Source organism: Hypanus sabinus, chromosome 3 (assembly GCF_030144855.1).
Source record: "Hypanus sabinus isolate sHypSab1 chromosome 3, sHypSab1.hap1, whole genome shotgun sequence".
In the NCBI taxonomy this organism is placed as follows: domain Eukaryota; kingdom Metazoa; phylum Chordata; class Chondrichthyes; order Myliobatiformes; family Dasyatidae; genus Hypanus; species Hypanus sabinus.
In genome coordinates this window covers 163,361,182-163,374,130 of record NC_082708.1, presented here as the reverse complement: position 1 = coordinate 163,374,130, position 12,949 = coordinate 163,361,182, and the positions used below count along the sequence as shown (strand labels likewise).

Sequence of the window (12,949 nt, the reverse complement as noted above, 5' to 3'; positions counted from 1 at the left end):
GAGCTACAATAGTATATTTAATTCTAAGTAATTTCAAGTCAATATAGTGCTAAGGTTTGGAATTCATTATTTTCTTCAATTTTCACTGCAGTTTTTAAATCTATTTTCCCTTTCCTCTGCAAATTTCTGAATGTGATTATCTTGTCAACGTATGAAAAGTGCATCACCATCTAAATCTTTGCCAGCATCCTTTGGTTTCGGTACTAAAGTAGAGATTGCAAACAATTACAAAGAAATTTATTACTTTTGAGCAAATCGTCAGCATTCCTTGAAAGGAAAATTTGAATTTATATAACATTAAAGCTGTTATATTCATTGACTTTAAGGAATTGTGTAGTATTGGAACATTTTAACTGTTTCGTACATATCTAAATCCTTTTTTAAACGATAATCCTTAAAGAATAAAATTTGTTGGGTTTTGTAATGTTACTATAATGTCATCATGTTGCCAGAAGGCAGTCAACTGCAACAGAATGTACTTGCATACATAAAGCATTTTTCAAGCTAAATCACAATACAGTATGTTTTGGCCATCCTGTCTCAGGCCTAATTACAGCTCTTCAAAATAAACCAGTTTTTTCAAATGTACTATAACTACTATGACAGATTTATAAATGAAACACTGTTGTCTGTTTCAGGATCGAATAATAGATGCTGGGCCTAAAGGGAATTACTGTCGCTTCATGAACCACAGTTGCCAACCCAATTGTGAGACACAAAAGTGGACAGTGAATGGAGACACTAGAGTTGGGTTGTTTTCTCTCTGTGATATCTCAGCAGGTAATGGAGAATGTTGAAAATTTCAGTGTAAGCATAAAAAGCCATGCCAGTTTTGTAACACAGGTCCATTTTTAACCTTCGATCTCGTTGGGGGGGTGGGGGAGCATTGAATGAACTGGTATCAGCAGTACTAAAATAGATGATTGAATTCAGCTGATCTACCTTGGTATTCATTCTCCACACAAAGGTATCCCACCTGCCCATCCTTTCTACCATATCACCGTATCCTTCCATTCTCTTCTCCCAGATTCATTTGAGCAATTAACGAACTTTATGCAGAAACAAATTCCATATTCATAACACTTGTTAAATTGTTTTATTTAATTCTGTATTATTTATCGGACATATTATTTATTTTTATTTATATATATTTTTTTTTTATATATATATATATATATTTATATTTATATATATATATATTTTTTTTATATATATATATATATATAGCCCCTAGTTTTTCTCTCTCCCTAAACTGGAAAAACTATAGATTCGCTTAACCTGAAAAGTTATAATTTTAGGGAGCAAGGGGGCTAGACTAACTGGATTGCTCTTGGGTAGAGGAAGTAAAGATTTGATGGGCTGTAGAGTATTCATCTATATTGTTGCTTTTCTGGTATTCATGGTAAATGCCAGTTAATGGGTTGCTTTGTCCTTGGTACTGGTGAAATTTGTTGGAGCTGTATTCAGTTAGGCAATCCTGATTCCTTAAATGGTAGAGTTTGGAGAATCAATTGAGTTGTTTGCTTTCAAATGCCCAGCTTCCCCTCCTATTCTTTAATCTTCATATTTTTGGGTTTGCCTCAGATATATCTCATTAGTGGTGATCTTCCAGGATCAACATTGATCAACATTGATTGTTGATTCAACATTGGCTTGTGAATGTGGCTTTTGAATGCTATGTGGAGGTGGTTAGTTTCCTTATATTCTAATTAGTCATTTGTGCCCCAGCAAGTACTTAAATAATCCAAGCTTGAATATTGTTCAGGATTAGATTCTGGTTCATTGTAAATGGAATTGAACCTGGCAATTATCAATGAATATCCATGCTACTTATTGTATGTCAAAGATACATCATTGATGAAGCAGCTGAAGGTGATTGAACCCTTAACAGTAGGGGCTCTTGCAGTAATACTTTGCAAGTGAGATCATTGGTCTTAAAAAACAAAACCTTTCGTCGCATATTAAGTTTGACAGCCACAGGTGGAAAGTTTGTCCCCAATACTGGAGTTCATTGGTTCAATGCTACCTTACTGTCAAGGATGTCACTTAACTCATTCCTGAATTTCACATCTTCTCATTGGATCAAGGATGTACAGAGGTGTAGAAAACAGATTAAAAAGCTGAAAAAAAATATTTGTAACACTTAATGTCACTTAATATCTACCCTCATTTATTATTATGACTTGGTTAGATTGGATTTTTTCTGCATTTTCAGGACAGAATGTATTGAGGAAATGTTACATTTTGTCAAGTATGTCATTTTGTCTCATTCCACGAGATGGAACACTGAGCATCATAGGAAGTCATTCATGCCTGTGGCCATCAAACTTTACAACTCCTCCCTCACACGATCAGACACCCTGAGCCAATAGGCTGGTCCTGGACTTATTTCCACTTGGCATAATTTACTTATTATTTAATGATTTTTGGTTTTATTTTGCTATATTTCTACTTTTGGTTGGTGCAATTGTAAAGAAACCCAATTTCCCTCGGGATCAATAAAGTATGTCTGTATGTCTGTCTGGTCTTTGCCAAAATGTTGCCAAAATTTTTTCTGAAATGAAATTTTTCCTTACTTCATGTTTGAATGGTCTTAACTTGATTATATTTTTGCTTTTATCCCATAGGGACTGAACTCACCTTTAATTATAACCTAGATTGCCTTGGCAATGAGAAGACAGTATGCAAGTGTGGTGCACCAAACTGTAGTGGTTTCCTAGGGGTCAGACCCAAGGTAAGAACATCATCATATCCAAGAATTACATTTGGGGAAAAAAAACAATGATGATACTGTATTTTACCAGATACCTAAAAGGAGACCAGAACTGCATGTTGTGAAAATTGTTGAAGAGGATTACTTTTATACTCACATCTTTCTGAAATAAAGAATAGCATAGCATTTGCTATTATAATGGCATGTTGGTGTGTGTTTGAATTTATTTGCAAAATGAGAAGCCTAGTTATCCAGTGAATACAACATCTGTAGTCACAGAATTAAGAGAAATTCTTATTTCCTGTTTTTTTTACCTACCAAAGGACAATAATATTTCACATTTCACTACATAACTTTCTCAGTGTCCCAATTTTGTACCCACTGTCTGAATATTGGTAACAGTTTACTTTCCCATCTAATTTGGTTTTCGCATCCAAACTTAGAAATTAATACAGCCTATTTATCCAAAACATTTGATACATGTTGCAAAGACTGATCAGCAGGAACCAATTCCTATAGTGCTCCACTAACTTACATTATGATAACACAGAAACGGATTGTTGATTCAGTCTAATTTCTAATTAAATAATACGAGGGGTGATTGATAAGTTTGTGGTCTAAGGTAGAAGGAGTCAATTTTAGAAAACCTAGCACACTTATTTTTCAACATTGTCCACTCCTACATTTACACACTTAGTCCTGCAGTTGTGGAGCATACGGACCTTGAATCTCCAGAAAGTGTCCACAGCAGGGGTGATTGGTATGTTCATGGACTAAGGTAGAAGGAGATGAGTTATACAGCTTTTGTTACATGCACATGCAGTTCAACTCTTTGAGTGAAAATGCAGAAATTTTTAAGTTAATAACTCATCTTCTACCTTAGGCTACAAACTTATCAATCACCCCAATGAGTTATTAACAAACTTCATGCATAATCACTCAAAGAGTTGAACTGCATGTACATGTAAAGACAGCTGTATAACTCATCTCCTATATTAGGCCACAAACTTATCAATCACCCCTGCTGTGGACACCTTCTGGAGGTCCAAGATCTGTATGCTCCACAACCGCTGGACTAAGTGTGTAAATGTAGGAGGGGACTATGTTTAAAAATAAATGTGCTAGGTTCTCTAAAATTGATGCCTTCTACCTTGGGCCACAAACTTATCAATCACCCCTCATACTGTGAAGAAATTAGAACTACTGGAGGAAGTGATTTAATATTGTGGGTTGAAGGGCCTGTGCTATTCTGCGCTGTTCTATATACACCGTATGATGTATTGCCTGAGTTCAGAGGAACATTAGTGACAGCTCTGTGCAATTTTATGTAACTGCCTAGCTGAATACTACAGACTATAACTTCACTTATATTGCACTGCCAATGCATGCTTGTATTCACTAACATCTGGAGGATGTTAGATTTGAGAAACCTGACCAATTTTTGTTCACTTTGAATTTTCTAATCTCATAATTATTGAAACAAATGACTCCATGGACTAACCCCTCCAATAAAATGCTGTCTTTTTATTACATCAAGTAATGTTAAATATGGATTTAATAGAAATGCATGAACTTGTGACCTTAATTAATGATATTAAATTATCTGTATTCTGATACTGTTTATGGGTAGTTAGAAACTGGGTTTTTTTTTTGTTGTTTCTGAATTCTATGTACAAAATAAGCACACAGATCTAAGCTAAATGTTTATTTTTAATTTTAGAATGCAAGCAATGGTTCAGATGATAAAGGAAAAAGGCGGAAAAAGAAAATTCGAAAACGCAAGTCAAAGAATGAAGGGAAAAAAGCACATGAGGATGAATGCTTCCGCTGCAGAGATGGAGGAGAGCTTGTACTCTGTGATAGAAAAGCGTGTTCAAAGGCATATCATTTGTCCTGCCTTAGCCTTACAAAGCCTCCATTTGGTATGAAGTTCCCGTTTCTTGAAGATTTCAAATGTATACATTCACTATTTATTTGCTGCATAAAATATTGTGAAAAGATTTGATTGTGTTAATAAGGTGAAGGTTATCAAATCCAAAATAGATACAAAGTTATAACAACAGATTAATCAACAGGATAAACCTTTTGAATAGTAACTTTACTGAGACTGGTACATTATGCAGACTTTTGAATAACATTTGCTTCTGGTAGCAAAGATATTCTCAAGTATTAATTAAGGTTATTGATTAGAAAACCTTGTTTTTCTCACAAGACACTTGGAGAGATACCCTAAAATAATGGTGTTGATTTGCACCTTTAGAATTTTGCATTTCTGTGCTGCAATGAATTTAGGATTATAGAAAAAGTGGTGAATGAAAAGTCCTTCACTTGTTAATAAGGTGGTGAAAGAATGAACAGCAGAACAATTCTGTTAATGCTGAATAAATTCCTGTTGGTTGCTAGATCATGAGTTAATAAATTTAAATCAACATAGATTCTCTTGAATAGGGAAAAAATTGGTAATTATTGTAACATATAATTAGGGATTTCTTTGGATTGTGATCCCACTTTTCAAGCACTATTTAAACTGACCAATCTTATGAACGTTTAAATCTTATGACCAAAAGATGTCTGCAAGCTTATCAAAAATTGGTCAGAATTCATTATACACTCATTTATTTATGCTTTTAATTTGGTGCATGAAGTTTTGACCATTTCTTAACTTTTTAAATCCTGCTAGTGTTCCTAGAGTTTACATGACAAGTGATCTTCACCACTATTCTTGCTACTCTTGCCCATTGCACAGTTTCACTATTTTAGTTTATGGAATCTTTCAGCAGAGATTATTCAAACCCTTGTATACCATCATGAATATATGACTATCAGTCCCATTGACCTCAATTTCTTTCATATTTCATTATCTTGCTTTCACAGTTCTCTTCATATAAATAATTTATTGTCCTTTGTTTAAATCTGTGGCCTCTTTGTTATTAATTTATAGTGTGTTTGGTTTTGCTGCCTTACTGTAATAATGTGTTTATCAGAATGAGATCATCACTCCGATGCCACTTTCCAAAGCTAAAATGAGTTCATCTGTACCCCCTCTACTATGACTTCTCGATTCGCTTGTATACTCCTCTTGCACTGATATGTTACTTAAAATAGGTTCCTTGTTTTCACATAAAAAGGACTTGCTGATCAAGATATGGACTTGCAAATTTTTTTTTCCCTTCTGCTGTGATGTGACAGTATTAGACATGTCGATAGGTGATTTATTAGATTATGTTGAAAAGTATATCTACCTGAGTCTCTTTTAATTTTATCCTGTTATTTTAGCATTTATTCATCAAATGCATGTTTCTCAGTTTTTGCATGTGCAACAATTTTACCGTTCCTTGTATTTTGGTAATGAAAACCCCATAATCCTGATCATACACAGCCTCTATACTTGAACAATTAACTATTCTGTTTCCTTCATCCAGTTTCTTAAACAATTGCAAAGGATGTAAATGAATATCCAACACTTAATCCTTTGATTTTCCTTGCGGTACTTTGACAAACATCATCTGAAAGTGGTTTGCTAATTGCAGAACACACCACAGTTCATTTAAGGTGTCACTTTCTTAAAATACTTCAAGGCAGTTGGTTAATTAGATGTGATCTTCCTGAATCAGTATTTACTATTATTTGCTGGAATGATATATAGTTTTCAAGTTTCCCTGCTTGCCCTCCACTGTAGCCGATCAGGTTCCAGGCTACCAGCATCTCTCCAGTCAAAGGGCTGCTTTACTGTTTTGCTACTTTGCATCATGCCAACCTTTAGCATTCTCTACTGAATTCCAGCATGGATTTGATGGGTTGTGATGTATCAGTTCTGTGAACTGTATCCCTTAAAGCACTTGGGGGCTGACATGTTTTCTTGATTTCTGAACTGTTCTTAAATAGTTGTTTGAAATCTCTTGCATGTTATAAGAGACTATTGGTTTAATCGAGGGCAAACCATTGACTTGGCCAAGAAATAGGCTGAATGACTAGAATTTAGAGTTAATGGCAGTGTGTGACAAGCTGTGCCCTAAAGGATCTCAATTATTCACCCATACTTACATAGATAGCACTTTGTAAGGATAGATATTCAGATCTGACGACGACTGAGATGGGCAGCGTTATAGGTACTGTGGATAAAAAATGGTAAATTGGTTGTCAAATAAGCAAATATTAAGTTACTTAGTGCTCAAAAGAATAAAACAAGGTGTCCTCGATGGTGATGGAAAACATTTGGAGATCAAAAGAGAAAATTATGGATTAAGACAGAAAATATCTGGAATGTTGAGTTGGCAATTTAATGCATTACACCTCATTTGATGAATGGAGGGTGGCAGAGAAGTGAAAGCTTATTGGAAATGTAGAGTAAGGGCTAAATGATGACGGGAAATATGTAAACTAAGGTTTATTCTAAGAAACTTAAAAGGTTGATCAGAAATGTTAACATGTGAGAGGATCAGACAGGATAGTAAAAAAATTCCCATCATTTGAATAAAAGAGAAGAGGGAATAATGTTGGTGGTTGCAAGGTCATTTGGCAAACACAAAATTTAAAACTAGTATTTTTATTAAGCAGCTACTTATAGCTCACACCTTCCATTCTGACTGATCTTTGTGATAGGGAAAATAAATTAATGTACATGATTTTGAGTTGAAATGAACATTAAAGCAGGATGGGTGTCTAACTGTATGTGAGATAATAAAACTGGAAGTGACATCAAATTTTTTTAATCTATTGCTATTAATCAGAGCAACATTACTCATATATTTTGATCTTTTTTTTAGGAAAGTGGGAATGCCCATGGCACCACTGTGATGTCTGTGGAAAGCCGTCTGTTGTATTTTGCCAATTCTGCCCCAACTCTTTCTGTAAGGATCACGAGGAAGGTACAATGTTCAAGTCCACGTTAGATGGACTTGCTTGCTGCTGCGAACATGACCACTGCAACATGGCGGAACCGCTCGAACGATGCAAAAACCTGGACATCTATCCTTCTCCGAATGAGACAGTTAAATTGGAGTCCAAGAACCCCAAAACCAGCAATCGTACACCAGTAAACAAAGCACAGTGAATTTACTTGAACTGTAGACACTGTTGATGTATACTACCAATGACATTCTTCACAGATTGTCACACAAGAACTCTTTGCAGGAAAGGACATTCTTGATTCCACTGAGCCATCTCCAGCAGTTCCTAACTGCATCTGCACTGATAACTTAAAACTGTGGCTACGTAACTCAGCAACCAGCACAGCAAAACTACACAGCATTACATTAACACTGGGAATCTTCCTCCTATTGAACAATGAAAATAGGAGAAAAAAATTAAAGATCAAAATACAAATTGGTATTGAAACTAGAAATTAATAGCATTTATGAATCATTAAGTGTTATCAATATGATACTTAAAATGACACTATTAGTTGCTCTTCATTGTGTTTATATGCGTTAGTGTAGTTTACATTGATAGTTCAGTACCTTTTGTAACCCTGATGGTCATTATTGCAGTGCATAATCACTCGTGTTCAACATTTTAAAATATCTTCAGGGTTTTTGAACTGTTAAATGTGTGACCACAGGGACTGAAACTGTATTACTGCGGCCAGTAAATGCAGCAATTGAGGGTCTTTTACTGGAAATTTTCTAGTCAGTTTTTTTTATTTAAACCAACTATAATAACAGCAAATACAAGTTCTGTTTAGTCAGATATGTACCAAACTGTGGACCATGTTCACTTTAATTGAAAATGTTTAGATTAGTGTTCATGTGTTACCTCTTGTTTTTGTTCTTGTTCATCCTTTAGAGGTTCCATATCTTTTAAAATTTTGTCCTTGCAACATCACAGGATAAAGATACCAACTGCATATAGATTCAAGACACGTAACATTTAACTCCACGTTGTCCAAGGCATTGTTTGCAGAACTTGATCTTACTAGTTTTAACATTTTATACACCATCTATTCCCATAACACTGTAGCTCCAGCAAAGGTCCAAGAGTAGTCCATTACACATTGGAGGGCTTTAGATTAAGTGGTTATGTTTATTTATCCCAGATGTCAACAAAGAATGTCGTGTTAGCTTTAAATGTATCTTATTGTGTGATTAGAATATTGTCAATAATGTTACCCTGTGTCTTCATTCAGTAGCAGTGGTTACTCATATTGAGACTACCTTAAGGGATGGTAAATGAAATTCATAGGGTTGGTGTGAGAGTAAAATGTATTTCATGACTGAATGATGGTAGAGCAGGTTTGCATCTCACTGAGCATGATTTCCTATTCCTGCGATATTGTGTTATCTTGCATCAGTGTAGGGATTCTTTCTCTTACTACAGTTTACATCATGATGTTTGGACTCACTGAGCACATAATCTAAACCTTCAAAATCAGAGCTGAAGCCTCTGTTACTAGTTCACACAGAATGTTAAGTTATTAGGAAATAGAACTTTTCCCTGGTTAACTCTGTTTGCATGCTACAGGAAGAAGATTAGTACACTGCCGCAACACCAGTAAAATTTTGTACAGTAATTCATGTTGGAAAGTTACTTTTCCATTTATGTAGATGAACATTTTTTAACATTAATTACTGAGATGTTCCTAATACAATGAAATAATAAGATTAGGTGGGGAAAGAATTGCCATGGTGCAATTTAGCAAAATGATTAATCAGAAATCCAGCCAAATTTATTCAAAGATTCTGACTTTTGAATTCAGTGGCATTGTTCACTTTTCAGCTGACAACCTAATGAATTTCATTTTCTATGCCTTTGGAAATAATTTCAAATTATGGCCCTCACTTGTGAGGGGCTACATTGTTATAACTATGTTGTACAGTACAAATGTGTACCTGGAAATTAGCCTCTGATTGTAATATACAACTTGCTATTGTCAACACATTGTATTCTGCCTTTGAAATTAATTCCATTGCATTGAATAGAATGAATTCTGGAGGCAAAGTAGAACATGCTAATTTGACCATTTAGCAATACTGCCCGAGGATTTAATTTCTAGGAAATCTTTAAGTCCCTATGTGTGTAGCAAATGTTTATACTCAGTGCATACTGACTTGTAGTAAGTAATTTAAATCTTGGGAATTAAGTGCTGCATTTATATATAGCGAGCTCAATGGGTAGAATTTAGCTTATACCCATAAAATAGTTTCAAATTCTGAAAGTTCTGGGTGAAGGAGGTATAAGATGTTTGAAATGGGTACTTCTAATTTGAATCCAGCTGTGAGTGAATTGATTGGAGTTAATTTACAGGGTACTTGGTTGTTTTGGAATAAAAGTTTCCCACTATTGTGCCACAAAAATGGACTTTGCTGTCCTCGGATTCCCTAGAGACTCCAACACAGCAACCTGAACCAGGTTCCAAGGCACTTGAAAACTGGAGACAATGCCCTTAAACCTAAGCCGATTAATAAGCCTTCTGTCAAATATACATGATCATCATTGGCCATAATGTGCAATATCTAAATATATGGTTAAAAGTGTGCATGTGCAATTGGCATGAGAAGCAGACCTGAAATCATCTATTCATAGTGGATGGAAAATTTGGGCAAATGTGAATCATGGTAATGCACTGAGTAGTTACCAGTACGATTTCTCTTTTTTTTTTGCTCAGGTATTAAAAATGGCTTGATTGTTGAGTTCAAGTTGTAAGCTATTGCTGTCACCTGTCTGATGAGTAGAAATAATAGATTCCCATAAGAGCAGAGGGCAAATACTCAGGAAGGCCTTGCAAGTCTCTATAATTTATGGGTATAAAAATAGGTACAATGAAGAACAGTTTTTAAGGAAATAATAATATCAGACTTCTGGAATAGGTGCTTAAATTGGGTTTATGGCCTTCTTTATATGTGGATGAAGTACCCAATATCAGTCTTGGATTTCACAAATGACAAGAGTCAGGAGATAGGCATTTAACTTTTACCATTTTAGGATTCTTCACTAGGTCAAGGTCAGTATTTGGGGGCGGGGAATTAGAGTAGAGATAGGAATTTTGATTGTGATACATCTTGCATAATACCAACTGGATTGAAAAATGACTTCAAATTCACTTTCACTCTAGGTGATACTGGGTGATACTTTGTCCAATGCACAAAATCCACACATAGCTACTGCCACTAAAATAGGATGCCAGTTCATTGCATGCAGTTCAAATTACTGCCTTGATCTAATTTCACTTTAACAGACTTGACCTCACCAGTTATTGAAACTTACAATTTGATCAATATGCAAAATTGAATAAGAATTGGTTTATTTAGAAAGGGTTATGGTATAATTTCTTCAACTCATCTGTATATGTTTAAATCAACCAGGTAACAATTACATGTCTTGAATTCATAATCTTATTGATGGGACATTGCGTATTGAAGCTGCTGTATGCTTTTGACTGTGCACACCTCAACAAGATTTTATTTTTTAAGTTTTGTATTAAAAGACTTGGATACCTAGAATTGCAACCCATCATTTAACTAGAAGTCTGACTTCGTGACCAAGTACAAACTTACCATGAAGATGGGATTTGTTTTTTTTAATCTTTCCTTCTGAACCATTGCTCCTTTTTTGGTATAAATGAAATTGAGCCAGAAGAATTTGTAGTTCCAACAATGTACTAAACGATGACGTGAATAGTAAATCTTGTGGTAAAGATGGACTTGAAATAGGCAATATGTCAGAAATTCAATATAGAAAGATATGAAGTGATGCAGTTTGGAAAAGTGAATGAGAGTTGGCACAAATCAAAGAATTGTTTTAGGAACAGAATTGGGAATTTGAACAAAAAACTAGGTAATTGTGCTACATATTGACTGGTGCTTACCCTCCAACTGAGGTAATGCATCCAATTCTACAAACTGTTTGAGATAAATATCAAGACCTTAAAGGGAAGCAAAAATATTCCAGAATGCTATCAAGGGAAGCGACTCGAGAAATTGGAATAGTGTTTTTTTTAAGTAGAGAATGATAAGGGAGGGAGCTTTTTAGAGGTAAGGAGAAACTGCTAATACAGAGTTATAGCGACAGGACAAATTTAAGGTGACTTAAGTATCAGTGCAAAAGGGAAATCTTAATCCATTGATATGTCCTTGGAAGATGTGGTAGGAAGAAATCAAAAAATAAACAATTAAGGAAATATTTGTGAGTATACAGGTATATTGGAAAAGCTCTTCCAAAGAACTAGCACAGGTATAATGTATCAGAGTGTCTACCCTGAAGAGTTCTAATTTATCACAGATTATACACACTACAAATGGGCCACTTTTATACTTTTTACATTTTAACTCTGGTACCCAGCAGATCACTAAGCCTGCCAACTGATACTTTTATTTTCAAAATGAAGGGTAGGAGCCAATACTTTTGGTACATATAAAAGTAGCAGTTAGCTAGCAACACTAATTGAATTTAAGTTTTCTGATACTCTACATTTATTGACTGTAATTTAGATCTACTGGAGCTCTTAAGAAAGTTAACATTGGCAGATGAACTATATACTGACCACAACAGATTTCAATCTTCATAAGGTATTTAACATTTGATAGTGTGAGCTGTTGTGGAGTTTTAAGTTGATTTGATGAAAGCCCTTCACACCAGACAGATGTAGAGTAATTTTCTTCCCCCCCCTCCCTTTCCAGTGCACCACCATAGCTCCCTTATTTTACACCATATTCCCTTGAAAACTTTAAAATAGTCCAACAGATAAAGAGAAGATTTAATGAGATAGATAAAATGTACAGTTACTAAGAATTGTATGACAAGGTTCAAAAAGGAATAGTCAATAAAGAAATATTTTCATCACCTTTGTGGGAAATTCAAAGTGATTAAATTTGAAATGTAGGGCATTTTTGGTTAGTTTATACTTGCACTCTTTAGGTGGTCTGAGCTGGAAAAATACACAGTATATTGAGAGCTGAGTTGAGCCAGTAATATGTCTTTCATTCGATTACTGTAAATTCAAAAGATCCACATTTTCTTCCCGCCTGAAAGCACATAGGCGGGCATTTTATATTGTTTATCTACACACAGTAGTTGAAATGTGGTTGATTATGTGGAAGACCAGTTGATCTGGTGGTCTTTTTTCCATTGTATACTAAACACATTACAGCGGAGAAAAGTTTTTTATATAATGATTCACCTCATAAATTAAAATTTTTGAGTTTTGGGCTACAATTGAAGGGCATTAACTAAACATCAGAAACTTCCTGGCTCGTATGACTAGTTTCTAGGAATAACTGGTACAGCTTGTCAGTTGAATAA

General features: G+C 34.8%; 2 protein-coding genes across 6 annotated transcripts in view; one reads left to right on the top strand and one right to left on the bottom strand.

The window, feature by feature from the left end:
- LOC132391861 (histone-lysine N-methyltransferase NSD2-like) overlaps positions 1–11,157 on the top strand; it is a 92,789-nt gene extending 81,632 nt beyond the window's left edge. For both annotated transcript variants that reach the window (XM_059965562.1, XM_059965561.1), the window contains exons 20-23: positions 639–780; positions 2,628–2,734; positions 4,434–4,635; positions 7,480–11,157. In XM_059965562.1, coding sequence (XP_059821545.1) covers positions 639–780; positions 2,628–2,734; positions 4,434–4,635; positions 7,480–7,766 — 738 coding nt within the window. In that variant the 3' untranslated portion in view covers positions 7,767–11,157. The remainder of the gene's footprint in view (positions 1–638; positions 781–2,627; positions 2,735–4,433; positions 4,636–7,479) is intronic.
- The window catches only part of letm1 (leucine zipper-EF-hand containing transmembrane protein 1), a 173,207-nt gene that overhangs the window by 150,452 nt on the left and 9,806 nt on the right, over positions 1–12,949 (bottom strand). For 2 of the 4 annotated variants that reach the window (XM_059965569.1, XM_059965570.1), the window contains exon 2: positions 6,758–6,825. The exons of the other annotated variants lie outside the window; for them this stretch is intronic. The gene's annotated coding sequence lies outside the window, so the exon portion shown is untranslated. The remainder of the gene's footprint in view (positions 1–6,757; positions 6,826–12,949) is intronic. 4 annotated transcript variants of the gene reach the window in all.